Source organism: Convolutriloba macropyga, chromosome 3 (genome assembly GCF_964194025.1).
Source record: "Convolutriloba macropyga chromosome 3, txConMacr16.3, whole genome shotgun sequence".
Lineage (NCBI taxonomy): Eukaryota > Metazoa > Xenacoelomorpha > Acoela > Convolutidae > Convolutriloba > Convolutriloba macropyga.
The window spans coordinates 34,646,261-34,667,607 of record NC_134470.1 but is presented as its reverse complement, the minus strand read 5'-3'; the positions used below and the strand labels follow the sequence as shown (position 1 = coordinate 34,667,607).

At 37.1% G+C, this 21,347-nt stretch overlaps 2 protein-coding genes across 2 annotated transcripts in view; both read right to left on the bottom strand.

Annotated features, from left to right (window-relative positions):
• Nucleotides 1-2,136: 2,136 nt before the first annotated feature.
• On the bottom strand, nt 2,137-20,181 carry LOC142336161 (uncharacterized). Its single transcript, XM_075384768.1, has 3 exons — nt 19,907-20,181; nt 19,003-19,330; nt 2,137-2,739 (listed from the first exon to the last, which is right to left on the bottom strand). Exons 1-3 carry the CDS (start codon nt 20,043-20,045, stop codon nt 2,565-2,567), a joined length of 642 nt encoding a protein of 213 aa, XP_075240883.1. The 5' UTR covers nt 20,046-20,181; the 3' UTR covers nt 2,137-2,564.
• LOC142336160 (palmitoyltransferase ZDHHC8-like) overlaps nt 20,046-21,347 on the bottom strand; it is a 46,206-nt gene continuing 44,904 nt past the window's right edge. Inside the window, exon 8 of the mRNA XM_075384766.1 lies at nt 20,046-20,187. Within this exon, the coding sequence (XP_075240881.1) occupies nt 20,110-20,187 (78 nt within the window). The 3' untranslated portion in view covers nt 20,046-20,109. The remainder of the gene's footprint in view (nt 20,188-21,347) is intronic.

Sequence of the window (21,347 nt, the reverse complement as noted above, 5' to 3'; positions counted from 1 at the left end):
GCAACACTTCAATTTCTCCTAATTTATGGCACACATGCACTCCGCCATACCGTCCAAAGAATTTGTCCAAAGCATTGGAGAGTCCTGGATAGGAAAACACTCGGCCAACATCAACCAAATTTCTTGGGACGCATATAAAGTTGAGTAGACAATACCTTTAATTGTTTCAGTTTTCACAGAAATTTGCTAACAAGCGCAGTTTAAATTAGACCCAGTTGTCTATGAATTCACTTTAGCAAAAGGATGCTGATTAAGTGATGCCTCCCAGAATCTAAAATGTCATTCGATTCTATTCACAGGTTAATAATAAAAGTCTTCTTAGTTAACTGAAAAGGGTGCTATGAGAAAGATTGAATTTGACAGGCATAATTTTTAAAATTAGAAAGATCTTCAGGAAAATGATACTGACTCAAGAAACAGCAGTTGACTAACAAACAGGAGACATCAATGATTTCATTAATTCAGGTCATTTAAGAGCTTTTATGTGCGTTTCTAATCAACTTAAATTACAATCTGTGAACACGCGGACAAATTTTCCCTCTGCTCAATAACAAACATTAAATCTCATACATCAAATTTTCTCGATTTCTGTAATAGCGAGATGAGTTATACGGGAAGAGAAGTAACACATCCGTATGCCGTTGATATTGAAATGTTGCTAAAAACACCAGAAGGACTCAAAAAACGGGGGGGGGGGGCATGCGCCGCCTTCAGCAATTTCAACTATCGCTACAGGGTTTTTCTTATATCGACAAACATTGGTATCTGTTAACTTCAAACTACAGTAATTAATTTCCCAAACATATTTCTCCAACATATCGAAGCTCATCAGGACGTACGCCTCCGCGATTTTTTCTCCAAAACCAAACAATGTCACACGGTCTCATTGTAGCAAAATTTTTTCATCCAGTTTGTCTGTGTATGAAGGCAGGAAAAAAATAAAGTCGCATAAGGACGCTGTAAAGACTTGAGTGACGCTCGCTAAACGATGGCGTGTTTTTAAACACGTCAACAATCAAATTTAAGTGTTTAAATAAACAGTTAACTCGCTGCATAGTTGAAAGTCTCGCTTACGGTGGCAAAAATACTCCCATCATAAGCAATATATGTGGCCAAAAAAGGCTTCATAGAAGTCAGTTTAAATGGTAAATTGGGAAAATTTGTCCTTTATCCGTCATTTTAAAGCATTTCTGGCTGAGTGATACATTGAGAATTGAAATGCACTCATTGTGAACGACTTTTGTATCAATTGAGGCTCAATAGGAGAAAGCTCCAACGCCTTAAAAGGTTACCTTTCAAACTTGAGCATGAAAGTGCATTTCAGTGCCTTTGAGGTAATTTGAAGCGCAGTTCCAATTCACTTTTTCCTCCTCAGAGGAGGGTAGGGTGAAGCAGAAACAGAAGGGAGGTATGTGTAGGTTGTGTTTTATATGGAGCGAAAATCACTGCTTTTGTTGCATTAGCTCTTATTATCGTCAAAGAAAATAGTGGCATAATGAGCACTTAACACAAAGCGATTTAGGTTCTTTCCCATTATAGCCCCTCGCCAAAATATTCCCAATACGATAATTGTGAAACTCCAGTAAAGGGTGGATAGATTATAGACCACAAAGGTAAAACTAGGGGTAGGGAAAGGGAAACAACAAATATCTTCCGAACTTGAAATTTCTCCCCCAGATTTCAGGGAGATGTATGGGGGTTGTAAATGGTCTAAATCCATCGTTGAGTGAAAGCAGACAGCATGTGGGTTGAAACTTTATACTCTCGTTCACCAATTTACATTTTCTAAATTTGGGGGAAACTATTAAGAGATTTGAGGGAATAAAGACACGAAGGGAATGAAATTTAATCCTGTATCAGCATCATTAGCCTCATAGAAGTTCGCATGATAACCGCAAACAATGAATATCATCATAATCCTGAAACGGTGATATCAAATGAATCTTCAACAATTTAATCATTTACAGCTTAAGTTAACAGAATTCGGGATCTTTAACAATCGCCACATTCGAAATGCTACGATCGCTCATACAGTCAGCTTCACGCGGAAATGCACATCATTTTTCATGCTTCAGTGCGGAACCAATTAGAAGAATAATTATTTCCTATGGCTAGAAAGGCGGACTGAGAGGAAGTTCAAGAAAGGCTGGGGTTATTTCGCGACTGTTAAAGGATCCTATAAATTTGAGGTTTGAAACCATTCTTAACCGCATATTTGCGGCATCCAGAACTCATTTTTCAAACCAAAGTTTGAAAAATAAATGCATAGATGCCATACCAAAACAACTATTTACATGAAATTCGAATACCCTTTGGGCTTTATGAAAATAACTGATCGATTTAACTAGTTTCAAACAGATTTTTAAAAACCTTTTGCAATTAAACAAATTATGGCTTTTCAGTGAACTACTGTGAAATCATCCGAAATACTACCAACAGCTCTAACTAACATAAGAAGAAACACACAATAATCTACCAACAGCAATTACGCTTCCACAAAATTATTACAGCAATTCTATTTCCATAATTTTTTATTACTATAAAGCTTCTACTACATTGACGAGCTATACGCTAATTTCGAATATTTCTTCATTGTTTAAGTCTACACTCTTGGGTTGATCGGTCGAGGACTTTCGGCTGGGTGGCTTGGGAGGATTTCGGGTGGGCAGCTGGGATCCTGTATTCGGGGCCACGAGCATCTTAGTGGATGAGTTGTTGCTGCTCGCGTTGTTGATGGGCCTAAAACATAAACACTTATTAGCGCCAGACTACATTATGAAGATTACATTTAATACAATAATCTTTCCAATGTTTCCAATAATCTCAATAACGACAGTCAACTTCATGGTGACAAGATCCTTGAATTTCTCAGCAGTTGAACAAAAAATCAATTAATTAGAAACAACTAAAAAATTTGACAGCTTCTTGCACGCGCCAATTTGAAAATAAGTCAGAGATCTAACAGTTAATTGAGCATTCAGTGTTCTGAACAGTGTTTTAGGGAACTTTACTGACAGCCAGGAAATAGTTAAACTGATTAAAAATCCAAATTGCAACTGTGAAAAAGCTGTATTCTGCGTTGAAAACTAACAGAGACTTGCTTTGACTAAGAATCCGTTGGGAAGAAAATCATCAATTTAATCTCGGAACATAATCGGCAGATTGCCGAAAAACAGCCGCCGATGACCATATTGAGGTCCACTTAGATTTAAATAGAATTCCGTAATCATAAATTGTCAGCTTTTATCACAAATTGTGTTAAATTGATGCGACGCTTTACTTAGATTTCTGTTAAACATTTGTAAGCTTCTAAATTGATGACTAGTATGCGTATTATAAACATAGCTGGCAGATTGCCAGAATATAGCCGCAATAGCTTTGTGGATCTGCAGTCTCAAAAAGATAGCATAAGAAACAGACCAAAAAAATTACTTTTTAATAAATGATGAGATTTCAAAATTTCATGAAAAATCTCTGTATAACTAACTGCTGCTTCTATTAGCAGCTCTCCAATAGCAGCTCTCCAATAGCCTTCATTTAGAGTGACAGACACTAACTTGACCTTATCTCTTTGAATTAAAGTAAAGAAAAAGTCAAATTCAGAGTGAGGAACTCATTTTTCAGAGTGATTAAAGTCCCGAGTGACGAAAAATTTATTCACGCGAAAGACTCAAACAAAGTCGGCAGTTTACCGGAAAATAGCTGCACTTGACGCACCGCACATCGGTATTGAAACAGACGAAAAAGAAGAGATAAATTGACTGATTTTTTCAGTTTTTTATTCAGAGTCAAAAAGTGTTCTAACTTGGCGTGCAGTTTCAGTCAGATTCTAAAACTGTACTTAATTCAGCTTCTAAATTGAAAGCTAATAAGCTTAATACTAATGTCAACTAGCAAACACTCTAATGAACTTTGATAACCTATTTCTCAATGACTTAATGACCGAGCTTCATCGGTTTATCCCGTCTCTTTTGATTTTGATCTTTTGACTTTGACAGTATTCACCACATTTCGTAACTGAATGCGTGAAAGAAATTGAAATCCATGCAGTCGAAACAGCGAGTGAAGTAAGTCAGAAGTCAAACGTGAAAATTCTGACTCATGTAAAACGAAAAACGTGATCAAAAGGTAAAGCAAGTTAAAATAAAGGAGAGCGCCCAAATAATAGCCATTGAGAGGCTGAGGGCGGCTATTAAAAACTCGCTCCACTACGAGTAAAAAATAACGTCACGCACAAAAAGCAGTTGCAATTGCACGATCGAATGAACAAAAATGGTCACAACAAAAATCCTGACGACGAAAAAAACATAGCAGGACAAGTCCTGACATCCAATTCAAAGAATTTTCATTGATTAAATTTAAAAAAGGCCTAGACAGGACAATGATTGGATTAGGTAAACCATTTGGAAAAAAATCAGAGCCAAAAAAAATAAGAAAAGCAGTAAAACTCAATGTCAAAATGCCTCATGTGATTATAAGATCAAGAAAATCACCAGCGAGAAAGCAAATTTATGTTCAAACACCACTTTCTAACTCTACTTTAAAATCAGAGCGAAAAAATTTTACGCCGCAAAACCACTTGCTTTCTCGCTCCAATTCCATTTTCGGGAAGACCAAAATCATCACTCCAATTTGACTTCAAAAACCATGAAAATGTGTGAACGGATCTTTAAAAAAAGACAGCGCTCCAATACAATTCTAATTCTTTCAATTGTCAAAAACCAAGTAAAGCAAATAACAGCCCCAGCTATCGCTTTTCAGCTATTAAATACTAAACCATAAACCGACTAACGTCGGAAAAAAAGCTCTCGAATGACAGGCGGGGCGTAAATTTTTCTTTATGGGGACAAAAACGTCAGACGAAGGTAGGGCTCGAACCCCAACCTGAGGAGTCCGATTCCTTCACCTCGACAGAGGCGTTAACCACTCGACCATCAGTCCCTTGTACCTCTAACAATCGCTTGTATTCGAACAACAAACTGTTTCGGCGTGAGAGCAATTGAATGAAAAAGTCACTCGAGAAGTCTAAGATAATTCTAGACGAAATGACGCTCGAGCGAACAATCTGCACAAAAAAAGACACACGCTTACAATAATTGCTACCCATTCGAGTGCAATTAATAGCATTCATTCACTCTAATGAACTTCAATTACATAAACCATGACTTAAAGACGAGACGTTATCACTATCCAAATCCTTTATCTCCCCTTTACTTAATACCATTAATTCGCTTGAAAGAATTATTAATTTCATTCAGTTCAAATAGCGATGTAAGTCCGAAGTCGCAAGTCCTGAGTGGTTTAAACCGGAAAACGAAATCGAAAGGCACAGAAAGTTTAAAAAAAACAGCACCACAAATCAAATCCTGAATTATAGACCTAATTGAATAAACAAATGAATTGACTATTAACTTCTTTAAAAAAGAATGCCGTTGAACCGCTTGACAGACACTAACTTGACCTTATCTATTTGAATTAAAGTAAAGAAAAAGTCAAATTCAGAGTGAGGAACTCATTTTTCAGAGTGATTAAAGTCCCGAGTGACGAAAAATTTTTTCACGCGAAAGACCCAAACAAAGCCGGCAGTTTACCGGAAAATAGCCGCACGTGACGCACATCGGTATTGAAACCGACGAAAAAGAAGAGATAAATTGACTGATTTTTTCAGTTATTTATTCAGAGTCAAAAAGTGTTCTAACTTGGCGTGCAGTTTCAGTCAGATTCTAAAACTGTACTTAATTCAGCTTCTAAACTGAAAGCTAATAAGCTTAATACCAATGTCAACTAGCAAACACTCTAATGAACTTTGATAACCTAATTCTCAATGACTTAATGACCGGGCTTCATCGGTTTATCCCGTCTCGTTTGACTTTGATCTTTTGACTTTGACAGTAATCACCACATTTCGTAACTGAATGCGTGAAAGAAATTGAAATCCATGCAGTCGAAACAGCGAGTGAAGTAAGTCAGAAGTCAAACGTGAAAATTCTGACTCATGTAAAACGAAAAACGGGATCAAAAGGTAAAGCAAGTTAAAATAAAGGAGAGCGCCCAAATAATAGCCATTGAGAGGCTGAGGGCGGCTATTAAAAACTCGCTCCACTACGAGTAAAAAATACCGCCACGCACAAAAAGCAGTTGCAATTGCAAGAACGAATGAACACAAATGGTCGCAACAAAAATCCTGACGACGAAAAAAACATAGCAGGACAAGTCCTGACATCCAATTCAAAGAATTTTCATTGATTAAATTTAAAAAAGGCCTAGAAAGGACAATGAATGGATTAGGTAAACCATTTGGAAAAGAATCAGAGCCAAAAAATAAGAAAAGCAGTAAAACTCAAAATGCCTCATGTGATTAAAAGATCAAGAAAACCACCAGCGAGAAAGCAAATTTATGTTCAAACACCACTTTCTAACTCTAATTTAAAATCAGAGCGAAAAAATTTCACGCCGCAAAACCAATTGCTTTCTCGCTCATATTCCTGTTTCGGGAAGACCAAAATCATCACTCCGATTTGACTTCAAAAACCATGAAAATGTGTGAACGGATCTTTAAAAAAAGACAGCGCTCCAATACAATTCTAATTCTTTCAATTGTCAAAAACCAAGTAAAGCAAATAACAGCCCCAGCTATCGCTTTTCAGCTATTAAATACTAAACCATAAACCGACTAACGTCGGAAAAAAATGCTCTCGAATGACAGGCGGGGCGTAAATTTTTCTTTATGGGGACAAAAACGTCAGACGAATGTAGGGTTCGAACCCCAACCTGAGGAGTCCGATTCCTTCACCTCGACAGAGGCATTAACCACTCGACCATCAGTCTCTTGTACCTCTAACAATCGCTTGTGTTCGAACAACAAACTTTGTTTCGGCGTGAGAGCAATTGAATGAAAAAGTCACTCGAGAAGTCTAAGATAATTCTAGACGAAATGACGCTCGAGCAAACAATAATTGCTACCCATTCGAGTGCAATTAATAGCATTCATTCACTCTAATGAACTTCAATTACATAAACCATGACTTAAAGACCAGACGTTATCACTATCCAAATCCTTTATCTCCCCTTTACTTAATACCATTAATTCGCTTGAAAGAATTATTAATTTCATTCAGTTCAAATAGCGATGTAAGTCCGAAGTCGCAAGTCCTGAATGGTTTAAACCGGAAAACGAAATCGAAAAGCACAGGAAGTTTAAAAAAAAACAGCACCACAAATCAAATCCTGAATTATAGACCTAATTGAATAAACAAATGAATTGACTATTAACTTCTTTAAAAAAGAATGCCGTTGAACCGCTTGACGCACATTGGGGTTGAAACAAAAAAATTAGGAGATAGAAATTGACAGATTTTTTTAAGTGTCAGTGTTCTTATTTGGTGTGAAAATTCTGCATATTCGATTAGCTTCTAAAATTACACTTTATTCAGCTTCTAAACTGAAGGCTCTAAAGTATATTACTAATGCCAGCTAGCAGTCGCTTTAATGAACTTTGATAACAGAATGCATTATGACTTAGTGATGGGGCTTTATGTTTGTTTCTTTTGATTTTGCCGTTTTGACTTTGACCGTATTCACTACATTACGTAATTCAATACTAAAAAGAATTCAAAATCCATTCAGAGAAACAGTGAGAGAAGTAATCAAGCATGAAAATCGTGACTTATTTAAAACGAAAAACGTGATCAAAATGTAAAGCGAATTAAGAAAACATAACAGGACAAGTCCTCGAACAATTCAAAAAATTTTCATTGACTAAACAAAAAAAAACCAGACCCTGATTTGGCAGTAATTGCATTGGGAATAACAGTTAGAAAACCGCCAAGCAAAAAAATTGAAAAAACGGTAAAAATCAAAGTGAAAAAACTGCCGCATGTGAACAAAAATTCACAATCCAGAAGGCGAATTTTTAGTTCAAACGCCATTTTCTCGCTCTACTTTAAAATTAGATTGAAAAAATTCACGTCGCGAAATCACTCGCTTTTTCGCTAATCCAAAATCACTAATCCATTTTGACTTCAAAAATCATGAAGATGTGTGAACATATCTTAAAAAACATAGTCGGCAGTTTGCCGGAAAATAGCAACGATAGACGCCTGTGGCCTTCCATGAATTGAAACAAACAAAGAATAAGATAGACAGATTGACCACAAGTCCTTTAATAGACCACTAGACTTTTCCGGTTGGATTCGGACTGTCATTTTTATGAGACACATACGCTCCATAAGAAAAATGCCCTAAAAGCTTTTTGAAAATTATTATTAGAAATAGAAAACTCTAATAAGTCTCTAAATAAACTCTAATAAAACTCTAATAAAACTCTAATAACTCGAAAAGTCTCTAATACTCAAGATTTGGGACATAAATGTTTGGCACTGCTTAGATGCGCACTATTGATCTTTAACTAGTAAATGTTAAAGAAATTTGAAGTTCATTAGGTGCGGTCAGAAGTCATTTTTTTGAGCAGAACAAAAGACGAACACAAATTTTAACAAAGCAGTAGAAATCAATGAAGTCGAAAAAGTCAAGGGTCGCAAGAATCATCGATGAAGAAAACGAATTAAAAATGTAGCAGGACAAGTCCTGAAATACAACCCAAGGAATTGAATGAAAAACTGAGAACTAGTGTACCTGACCAGCAGATCAATCCCAGCCAAAAAAAATATTCTCAAAAGTTTATAAACTAAAAGAATCAAACAAATTAAACAAAAAACTAATCATTGCTAAAAATAGTGAGGCTTTTACACTGAATGCCAAATATGATACAATTCGAAATACTCATTATCTCGCGCACAAGCCTATTAACAGAATTAATATCCCCTAAAGGTACATAAACAAAAGAAGTATGACAACCGTTTAAAAAACTGAATAGTGCAAAACTCAAAGAAAGTTTCTAAATATCGCAAATAAAGTTGAAAACCATTTTTTTTCTGTCATGTAAACCAACTTCCAGACCTAAGCAAGTTTCCTTGGCCAGTAAAGTTCGTTTAACTCAGAAAACGACAAAAAAACAATAGCAAATTTTAACAAAATCTTGCTAAAACCCGTAATAATAATATCTTCAAAACCATTTCATTGTCTCGAGAGACTATGCAGTATTCTTATTTCAAGCTTATATAGTTTCACTGGCTGGAAGATCGATAAATTTGGAACTTGATAAAAAATTTCAGAATATTTGAAAAAAATTTCTGATATTAAAAATTTGAAAACCATTCTATTGCCCTAGCAACCATGAAGTAAAATACTATCAAAGATTAAAGGAAGTTTACTGGCCGCTGAGGCAAAAAAAAAACAAAAGACAAACATTCTAACAAAACTTAAAAAACAGCAAATATTGTCATAAAATTGCTAGAATTGTGGACATTGAAATGGTGAATTCTAGTTCATTGTCAGCAGAAACAATGCAGTAGCCTGTTATCAAACTCTAGAGGATTTTCCTTGGCTCCTGAGTCTGAAGATATGTAACATATATCAACAATTTTCGAAAAACTGGATAAAATGCAAGTTTTATTTAAAAAATTGCTGAAACTGTGATATTGAAATGTTGAAAACCATTCCGTTGCAAAGAAAACATTTTAGTAACATATTATCAAACTCTGGGGAGCTTTTGTGGCACTTGGGGTGGGAATAACTTAAATAATGACAATATTAAAATTTGAAAAAAATTGCGGTTTTTATCAATTAAATGCTCAAGTTCTAGATGTTAAAATGTTGAAAACTATCCTATTACCAATAAAAAAAATGCAACCACCTATTATCACACCCTAGAGGAGGTTCCTTGACACCTATGGTAGAAAAAAAACTAAAACTTGAATGATCAATAAAAATTTTCAAAGTTGCGTGTTTATGTTTAGAGTACCAAAAAATACAGCTCAAAAAATGGTCATAAAAACAACTATGTCTCACAACAGTCCGTTATCAACTTTAACCAACCTCAATTTTAGACTGGTCCAATAAAAAAAATCAAAAAATGACGAAAAAACACGAAAAATCGCCACCTTTTGGGCTCAAACTTTTATTTTCAAATATAAAAACGGGGGGTGTGACCCACCCAATGAGCCGAACAGTGAGCCCCCGCTATGAAATATCACAGCATCGTACGTAAACTTACCGCAAAAATACAAGGCACAGAAACAAGGCACTATAACTATTTTAGAGCTGTGTCATATAAGTAAATTTGTTATGAATCAAGTCTCCCCTCCCGCACTATGGCAATGCAAGAACTATCAATGTCAGTCGGCCGTTTGGAACCACGGCACCCTCTGAGTCAAATGATTGCGCTGCGCAGAAGAGCAAAACTTATTCTCGTGCGTATGTACGTTATTGCGTCCGAGTATGATTCGTTTTTCTTTTCAGCAATTTTGCTAGCTAGTTGTTTTATAGTGCACGTTGCGAACGGTCCTGCGGCCCCCAAGCAGGAAAACTCTAGCGGAATGAAGTAACTCTTTTCTACGTTGCTCATACTTGAGGCACTTCAACGACTCATGATATTTGTACGCTTCTACGGAGTTTTTCGGGCATAACTTGGCAAGTGGGTTAAAGATCTTTAAGTCGAAAAAAACAATGGCTGAACCTGGACCCCATAGGCCATTCGCTTTAATGTCTAGTCTTGCGTTTTCATCAGCGCTAGTAGTTTTGTGTATAAAGGACTCGCCTTTAAGCAATGGAAACGTCTTGCATGATCTTAGCAAAAGTGTCTCGGATCTCGTTGAGTCTCATGTGTGTACCCACCCTTTGCACAGTGGAGAGCATGTGATAGCGTGAACTTTTCACCACATGGACAATTAATGGGCGTATTTTTCGGCTTCGATGTTATATCTAATGCAATGCCCGTCTCTAAATTCGGGCTTCGTTAGTGTGAAACCGTAACGTATAAGCGGAAGATCTGTGAGCCCGTTCGAGGTTCCTTTTTTTCCGAAGCCATTTCTATTCAAAAACTCCTAAAATGACCTTTTGACCTTAAATTACGGCCTTCCCTGTAGCTTCACCACTCTAAGCACTTGAAGGACTACTAAACGCGGCTAAGGGCCTGTACTGAAACTTGATGCCCACTGAGCTTTACCTGTTTAGCCCGTTTTGAAAGCTCAAAGTCATGAAAAAAGAAGTGAAGGCGTCTTACAAAAAGAAACATAACCGACTAAACGTCGGAAGAATTGCTCTCGGACGACTAGTGGGAACCTCTGATAGCTTAATGCACTATGACTGATTGACCGGTCTTCATCTGTTTAACCTGTTTGTTTTGATTTTGCCCTTTCGATCCTCTGTATTCACTATATATTGTTGAATTCTAAACTCTATTTAGTTGAAACAATCAGAAGTCATGCGTGAAAATTGTGACATCTGTAAAAACAAACGTGATCGAGGTAAAAACGAATTTTAAAAGAGGCTGCTATTAAAAAATAAGAAGCGACAAAATGGAATTTCACTAATTTCTGCAGAAGTGACAAAGTTATAAAAACACATGATCATGTAACAGAATTGTTAGCCATATCAAATTTTTTACCACAAAAAAAGCATACAACAACTTAAGGTAATACAAGTAGGAAAATACAGGGAAAAAAATAACAAAGCTACAAAATAAAGTAAAAACGAAAAATAGAGTAAATAAAGTAAAACAAAATAAATAAAAATCAAGTACGAATAAATAAAAAATCAGGCAAACTTCAAAAATTGAACATAGCCGGCAAATTGCCGGAATAGCTGCGAAAGAATAGACTTGCGTGCCGTATAAAAGAGATAGAAGCAAATACAGATCTAAATTGAAAAAAAAATCGACGCCACTCAAAAAACTAGGTAAAAAACATTCAGAGATAAATAAATAAAGCTTGATAAAACTAAAACTCACTCCGCCAAAGCCCTTTATTAGGGACCTTCACTGCACATATGAGTTCCTTTGACCTTAAACTAATTAAAATTAAACTTAAGTTTTAAAGTACTAAAGTCAAAAGTATGAAAGTACAAAAGTACCTTTAATTTAGGCACTCCCAGTAACTTCAGTACATTGAGCAACTCAAAGACTACTAAAGCCACTTAAACGCTTCTATTGTGACTTAATGCATACCTACCATTACCAGTTTATGCCATTTTGAACGCTAAAAGTCCTCGAAAAAGTGTGAAAACATCTTAAAAAGCATAGAAGCCGTGGTACACAAACCAAAGAATTGAATGAATTTTTGTACCTGACTAGCAGACCCATGGAACGCTGCCAGCCAAAAAGAAAAACAATCTCAAAAGTTGAGAATAGAATAAAATCAAACAAACTGAAGAAAAATATAATCAATCCCAAAACTGTTGAAGCTTTTAACCTTAAGGCCAAATTTGATCACTTTAAATACAAACATTTACCCACGCACAAGCTTTGAAAGAGGTTCATTGGCCAATCAAAATAGAAAAAAATCGATAAATATAACCGACAGAAAAATGAAAATAGCAAAATTTAAAATTTCGTAAGTTCGCAATGATAAAATGTTAAAAAAAGTTCAATGTTCGTGATATTAATTTCTTCACAACCATTTTATTTTCTCCAGAGGCTATCCAGGCACCCAATTTAAAGCCCTAAAAATTTTCATTTGCTCATAAAGAACGATAAGAAGGAATACGTTTCATTTGCCCTAAACAACTATGCAATAACACAGTAAAACCCTCGAGTTTACCAGGCCGCTGAGGTAAGAAAAACTGAACAAAGCAAAAAAACTTGAAAATAGGAAAAATTGTTAAAAATCTAGATATAAAAATTTTGTAAACCAATCAATTTCCACCAGAAACTATGAAGTAAGTAACCTATAGTAAAGACCTAGAGGAGTTTCCCGGTCCCCTGGAGCTTGAGGAGCTCAAATAACATTTGCAAAAGTTTGGCAGAATTAGTCACATTTTGCCTCTTTTTGATTGCAATACCAAAACATATAGCTCAGAAATGATCAAAAATAGTAATTATGTCTTGCAAAAGACCATTACCAATTTTGACAAACGTCAATTTAAGCCTGATCAAACGAAAGAAAATCGAAAATCACAAAAAACGTGAAAAAATTCACTACTTTGGGCTCAAAACCTCCTAAAAATGACCTCTTAACTTTGAAATAAGGCTTTCCCAGCAGCTGCACCATAGAACTATAAAACTTTATGCCCGCTGAGCTTTACATTTATATCCCGTTTTGAAAGCTCAAAGTCATGGAAAAAGGTCTGAAAATATATTACAAATACAGAGACAGCACACCAATACAATAAAAATACTACGGATTGTAAAAAACCAAAGAGCACCGCAATATAGATTCGCTTAGCTTACAGCTTGGCAGCTCAAAGACCACAAGACTAATAAAATTGCAACAATCTTCGTTTGTGAGCAATTAATAGACTTCAAGGCAACTTTAACTTCAAATTTACTCGTGCAAAGCTCTTCAAATTTACTCAAACTTCAAATTCACTCAAATTTAAACACATCTTAAAAATAGACAGCGCCAATACAATCCAAATTTCTTGATAACGAAAAATTCTTTGATCATAACTTAGCTGCAAAATTGACTGAAAAAAGCCGCTGCCGACGCAATGGGGGGCGCGGTAACAAGGGGGAGGGGGCAACGGTGGTAGGGGTCTTTGGCTGCACGGGGCCCCCATGGCCCTAATGATGTGCAGGTGGATTGGGGCGAAGTGAGGGGGCTGATGGGGGGGGGGGTGGGGGTCAACCTCGAAGAACCGTCCTTCACACCATAAGTATAAGTCTCCAAAACAGTTTCTGTGAATCGCATAATTGGAAACTAGTCAGCGGAAAAGCTCTAACAGCACTTAGTGCCAGCTGGGAGCTACCTGTTTGTCCCGTCTTTGAGGACGAAGAGTCAAATGGGTCAGACGAAAAATCGGTCAAGCGAAAAATCGCATAAAAAAGATCAACAGGACTAATATAATTGCCACAAACTTCATTTGTGAGCAATTAATGAGCAGACAATTAACATCTTTAAAGCAGCATCAAACTAAGACAGTCAACAAAACCCAATACCCAGCCTATATGCGCAAAACTGAACAAAAATTTAAAAATGCGCAAAAATTTTAAAAAAACAATAGGAAAATATCAAAGATAACGAAAATATCAACTCTACGCATACATAGAATGAGTGCGCAATAAAACAACCTTGTGAGACTCAGTGGTAGAAAAACAAAATCCAAAGCCGTTGGCCAAAATCAGAACATCTTCAAAAATCAGTGGGGTCAGAGTAAGAGAACCTCATAGCTACAAGCCAAAATCATCAAACCTAAGCTGAAAGATGGAGACAATAAATTGGCTGATGCCTCAGAAGACTAAAACGACTTCGCCCCAGAAGGCCAAAAAGAACAGTTATTTTTAGAGACTAAGCGGTAAGAACAAGAAAAATTACAACCACAGGACTAAAAATCAATTTTTATTTTATGAAAAAGTGTCAGAAACATGAAAACGACTGCTATGAAGACAAGCGAAAAAATTAAGATTATTATTCCTTATTAGAAACCGAAAAAACTTGTCATTAATGAGACTAAACAACAACACAAGAAATACCACCAATTTTTGCAAAAAAAACCTCAAAAACTCGCTAATAATGATTCAGAGTAAAGAGTGTAAACGTCACAGAAAGCAATAGCTACGGACTGAAACAATTACTTTGATTAACTAAATGCTCATGAGCAACCGATAAGACCAGTCATTAAAGAGATTAAGAGATAAGACAGCAATAGGTACAACAAATATTAACTAAACTCCAAAATTTACTAAAATAATTTGAAAACGAACAGCGTACAAGTCTTAGAAAGCAATAGTTTGATGGGATTTAATTATGCATATGAATCAGATCAAATGAGACCTTAAAAACAGATGAGACCTGTCACTATTGGGACTAATAGTTAAGAACTTACGGTTTGTGCATCAGGTAACTGTGAGCGGAGTGAGGTGAGGGGGTTCATGCGATGGGGGTAGGTTTGTGGGAGGGCTGGACAAGAGGGGGGTCGAAATCGCCGGGTTGGAGGAGGGTGGACGGGGGTTTGGCGGGGAGGGTGGTTTCATTAAAAAATTGTTGAGAATAAATAGTGTCAAGGTCATGAAAACCACTAGCCAAAAACTCGGACCTTAAATTAGGCTTATTTAAGCCTCATTAGCAACCAATGAGACCTGTCATTAACGATAGTAAGTGATAACACCCCCGACAAGCTGAAACATAGCCGGCAAAATGCGGGAAAATAGCTGCCGTTAACCGGCTTGACGCATACTGGGATGGAAACAGAAAAAGAAAACATAGCTGGTCAGAAAATAGCCGCAATAGCTTTGTAGATCTGCAGTCTCAAAAATTTAAAAACAGAAGCAGACCAAAGAGAAATTTCTTTTCGTAAAAGAATGGGATGTTTTATTTTGATTAAGAAACCGTATAAGTTATTGCTGCTTCTATCACTCTCAATAACCTTCGTTTAGAAAGACACGCACTCACTTTACCTTATCTCTTTGAATTAAAGTAAGGACAGGTCAATTTCAAAGTGAGGCAGTCATTTTTGAGTGATGTAAGACACGTGTGAACAAAAAAATTCGCTCAACTAAAAATAAAAATGACGTCAGGCACGCACTTCAGTTGAAATTGCATGAACGAATGAACAAAAAGCAGATTTGGATGGTTGTGACCTCATATTGTCGTAACAAAAACATTGACGACGAAAAAAACCGAGAAGGTCAATAATAGCCCCAGCTATCGCTGTGCGGCTATTATTTAGAGACAGAAATAGACAGAATTTTTCAAGTGTCCAATTTTTTGAAGTCCAAATTCCGCAAATTTTGGTCAGTTTCTAAAACTACACTTAATTCAGCTTTTAAACTGAACGCTATTCAGGAACATAGCCGGCAGATTGCTGGAAAGTAGCCGCCGTTTACGCTCATCGGGATAGAAACAGAAAAAGAAAAAAGAACAGATAGAAATTGACGAATTTTTTTCCTAAGTTTCATTCAGTGTCGAGTTTCAGTAAGATTCTGAACCTATACTTACTTCAGCTTCTAAACTGAGGGGCATTAAGCTTAATACTAAAATCAGCTAGCAACCGCTCTAATGAACTTTGATAAACTAATGCACTATGACTTAGTGACCAGGCTTAATTGTTTTATCCCGTTTCTTTTGACTTTGATCTTCCTCTTTTGACATTGACCGTATTCACTACAATGCGTAATTCAATGCGTGAAATAATTTAGTATCCATTCAGTTGAAACAGTAAGTGAGGTAGGTCAGAAGTCAAACGTGGAAATCGTGACTTATGTAAACCGAAAAACGTAATCAAAAGGTAAAGCGAATTAAAAAGGAGAGCGCCTATATTATAGCCGTTTGAGAGGCTGACGGCGGCTATTAATAATACTAATGACAGCTAGCAACATTTTAATGAACGTTGATAACCTAATGCACTATGACTAAATGACCGCGCTTTATATGCTTATGCTGTTTTCGATCTTTTGATTTCCCTCTATTGACTTTAACTGTTTTCACAACATTGCGTAATTCTATGCGTGAAAATTCATTCAGTTTAAACAGTTAGGGAAGTAAGCCACAAGTCAAACGTGAAAATCGTGACATAATCGATGTAAAACGAAAAACTTGACCAAAAAATAAAGCGAATTAGAAAACATAGCACGATGACTCCTGACGTACAATTCAAAGAATGTTTATTGACAAAACAAAATCTAGACCGAGAACGGATTTTGAGTGAATTGGGAAAACCATTTCCAAAAAATCTGATTAAAAAAATTTTAAACATAGCTGGCAGATTGCCAGAAAATAGCCGCAATAGATTCGTAGATCGGCCGTCTAAACAAACAGTAAAAAAGACAGACCAAAAAAATTCGTCTTTTCATTGAAGGCTGATCTGTTATATTTTGATTAAAAATCTGTATAAGTTTTTGCTGCATCTTTTAGCTGCTCTCTAATAACCTTCATTGAGAGTGACACACACCCATTTGACCTTATCTCTTTGAATTAAAGTAAATAAAAGTCAATTTCAAAGTGAGGAAGTCATTTTTGAGAGTGAGGTAAGTCAAGTGTGACCAAAAATTTAATCACGCACATGAACAAAAAACTCGTTCCACTAAGAGCGAAAAATGACGTCACACATGCAATTCAGCTGAAATTGCATGAACGAATGAACAAAAAGTGGCTGTGACGTCATATGGTCGTAACAAAAATCATGACGACGAAATAAAAAAAAACCAAGAGAAGGCCAATAATAGTCCCAGCTATCGCTGTGCGGCTATTAAAAAAATCATTGTCAAAATGCCGCATGTGAACTAAAAACCACTAGCGAGAAAGCGAATTTTTGTTCAAACACCGTTTTCCCACTCTACTTTAAAATTAGAGCGAAAAAATTTCACGCCGAAAAACCACTCGCTTTTTCGCTCCACTTCCTGTTTCGGCGTGACCAAAATAACTACTCGAATTTGACCTCAAAAATCATAAAAATGTGTGAACAGGTCTTAAGACAGCGCCTCAATACAATTCAAATTCTTTGAATTGTTAAAAGGAGAGCGCCTAAATAATAGCCGTTGAGATGCTGAATAAAAAGAGCATAAATGAAATACTCACTAATATTTTGTGACATCAAATAGCATCAAAGTAATGAACATAATTGACTATCGTCGGGCGAATTGCTCTCAAACGACAGTTGAGCGGTTGTCTTCGTCAGCAGGTAGCCACGGTTTAGTGAGGTTAGCTTCAACTTGATTTGACTCTGCGACTCTTAGTTTTCTAGCCTTGTTAGTAAATAAATCAAATAAATAACTGATATTTTAAAAAATTGCAAAATATTTCAAAACTTAAAGGGCTTCCAGGTTTCGAAGTGAACATGTTCAAAACTATTTTTTGTCTCTAGAGTTATGTCAAGTAACCCATCTGCAAGACTTGGGCAGCATAAATAGTTGGCCAGCAATGATCGCTAAACGCAAAAAAGGACAAAAATTATCAAAAATTTTAAAAACAATCGCAAATTTTAAAAAATCTTCAAAACCATTTCATTGTTTCAAAAGACTAACCAGTATCCCTATTTCAAGCTCTAAATAGTTTCACTGGTTCATAAAGATCCATGAACTTGGACCACGACAATAATTTTCCGAATTGAATTTTATCAAAAAATTGCTAAAGCTGGAGTCATTTAAAAAATGTTGAAAAACATTTCATTACATTTAGAAACTATACAGTAACCGATTGACAAACCCTAGAGGAGGTTCTTACCTAGGGTGGGTGTTTAACAGTGGGGTGGGGGTAACAGCGCGGGAGGCAATAGTTGGGGGTGGGGGCAATAGTGGGGGGGGGGGGGTCAACAGTGGGGGTGTCTTCAACCTTTAAGAACCGCCATGAGTATAAGTCTCCAAAACAGCTTGAGCTGAAATGCTCTAAAAGCACTTAATGCCCGCTGGGCGCTACCTGTTTATCCCGCTTTTGAGGACAAAAAGTCAAATTCGTCAGACGAAAAATCGCATAAAAAAACGACCGACAGGACTAATATAAATGCTACAAACTTCGTTTGAGAACAATTAAAAAGCATCAAGCAATATCAAATGGAACACATGTGTATAAAATTAATAGTACTCAGGAGAAGAAACGCTGAACAGAAATCAAATAAGGGCAAGTGAAAAATAAAACGCCTTTAAAAACCCAAAATTTGTTCAAATACCAATCTCACTCCACTTCAAAGGTAACTTAAAACATGAATTTGGAGAAAACCGCGATTCAAACCTGCTGGCGTTTCATTGCCTTTACTACTCTAGTGTGATTAAAATCACCACTCTAATTTGACTTCTCAGTGACGTGAAAAAGCCAAAAAAAGCCAACCAAAGCACTTTGGATTGTAAAGAGCGCCTAAATAATAGCCGTTGAATACCCGACGGTGGCTATTAGAAACGAAGTGTACCGCAACGTAGCTACGCTCAGCTGATGAAAAGAACCGCAACTGTTGACGTTCTTTTAAAACTATAATATATAGAAAGAAAGCGCTATCAAGGATATAGCAACTAGCGACCTGTAAGATGATGTTTTCTGGTTGCCTATTGCCATGTCACACGTCTGCATTGCATTTATGAGTGATATAGACTTCGTGCAAGAGCTGACACCAGCTTGATTAACAGGTGACATCAGATGAGCCTCAAGTGAGGCATGGTCTCCACTCCACGCATTACCAGGAGCAGTTATCGAGATCTGCTTCGGTACTCCTCCCACACATGCAGCGTTCGACATCTCAAATTCAAGGTCAGAGAGATCCGGCGCCAGAATGTCGGCGCTGTTTACTAGTCGCTGCTGTCCACCTGTCATTCTGGGAGTAGTCGCTTTATTTACAATCATATTTTGACCTGAACAGTATAACTTTATGCAATTGCTGACCCTTATCAAAAAGCTCGTCTAAACTGAAAACCGGCGCACAAATACAGGATTTTTACGCCGTTTTTTAAATTTAGACGCCGGTTTTTTTTAAATTTTGCGCCCGTTCTTAGTTCAGACGAGCTCGTCTAAACTAAAAACGGACACAAAAATCCAGCTAGTCTAAACTAAAAAAACGCCGTAAAAATCCACGCCAACAGTGACAAAAAAATCGAGTCACGAAATATAGCTACAATCCAATACGACAATTTTTGCCCATCAAATGGAATCAAAGTGAAACGGTTGTGCTACTTAAAATAAGACTAGAGTCGCGCTCAACTACTATTGAACGAATTATATTTGCCTCTAAAATATACGAGAAAAATATTTGACAGGTATCTATGACAAAAAAACAGTCTCTATTTACATACTCTCTGCGGTTTCCATTTAAACTTTATTTAAATTTAATCTGACTTGATTATACCGGCTCTGTAAAAGAGATCGTTTTGTTACCAATATTTGGATTCTCTGCTTAAACCGGCTAATCCCAATATAACCTGGTCACATACCTCGTTGGGCTCTAAAATTAGGACTTGGAGGTTGCTTCTGCTGTTGTGGCTGATGTCTCTGGTGCATGTTAGATACTGTTCCTGCTCCACCTGGTACCATTCCAGGGGGCATGTTGCCACCACTACTGAGATTCGCCATGTGTTGCTGCTGCTGGTGGTTTTGAACAGAGTACTGTGCATTAATGCCACTGCCGCCATTGATGCTACTGTGTGCAGGCGGTTGTTGCTGTTGCTGGTGTAAGGCAGAGTATGTCTTCCTGTTTGGACGGGGAGGGGAAAGCCTAATCATATCTACAATTAGCAATATCAACTTTTCGGAATTAGATTTTTTTCAGCGCAAGACAATCAAAACATAAACCGATTAACGTCGAAAAAATTTCTCTCGACTGACAGGCGGAGCAATTAAATTCAGGTGCTGTAGCCTAGATAAACTTTTCTTTATGGGTGCGAAAACATCAGCGTCCGATTCCGTCACCTCAGCTGAGGTATTAACTACTTGTCTATCAGGGCCTTGTTATCGTCATTCTAACAATCGGTTTTGTTTAAACAACAAACTTATTTCGGAGTGAGAGCAATTGAAATCACTCAAAAATGAAGAAAAGCGCAAAACTCTAAAGCTAAAACTCTGCATAAAATCAAAGCCGGTAGAATACCAGAAACGACTGGAAGTGCAGTATAATCTCTCAATCAGAAATATCAAAGAGAAAAAATTGACTGTCTAATAGAACTATAGTGTTGTCAAAAAGCAGACGCAATTGTTAGTTTGACGGTGTAGGATGTGGGTTGGTGGTGGTGGTGGTGGGGGGGGGGGGGGGGTAGGTAGGTGGGAGTAGCTTAGTGAGAAGGCGTAGGTATGTAGGGGAGGGTAGATAGATGGGGGGAGGGTAGGTAGGTGCGGGTGGGGTAGGTAGGTGGGGGGGGGGGGGGGGGGGTAGGAGGGGGAGCTAGGCGAGGAAGGGGTAGGAATGTAAGGGGGAGGTTAGGTAGGTGAGGGCGGGGTTTAGGTGGGGGAGGTAGATAAGTTAAGGGATAGGTAAGTGGGGGTGTGCACTAAACAGGTTTTTTTGGGGGGGGGGGGGGTAGGTAGGCTGATAGGGAAAAGGGACTGTTATGGGAAGAAAACATCTCAAAATGGCCTTTCGACCTGTAACATTGCCAGCAGTACCTAATAACTATGAAAGTCTATTGTTCGAAAACAGAAGTCAACGTTCTAAAACAGAAGTCAGTGATCGAAAATAAAACTCAACAATCAAACGTACCCGGCAGATTGCCGGAAAATACCCGCCGTTGCTTCCCATAACCAAGATTGCGATTGAAAGAAGAGAAAAAACTAGTTAAATAAATTATTTTGGGGTCATTTTGGAGCTGAACGTACTCCTGTTTTGTAGTGAGACCACACAGGGTATAGCTAGTATCAATACCAATAAGCATTGAGACGGTA

Bases quoted from the DNA above. Each gene is read 5' to 3' on its own strand.
- LOC142336161 (XM_075384768.1), bottom strand. From the start codon at position 20,045: ATGGCGAATCTCAGTAGTGGTGGCAACATGCCCCCTGGAATGGTACCA. The intron at 19,331-19,906 runs GTATGTGACCAG...TATACTGTTCAG, and splicing joins TAATTTTAGAGCCCAACGAG to GTCAAAATATGATTGTAAAT. The intron at 2,740-19,002 runs GTCGCTAGTTGC...TTTATGTTTTAG, and splicing joins CAGAAAACATCATCTTACAG to GCCCATCAACAACGCGAGCA.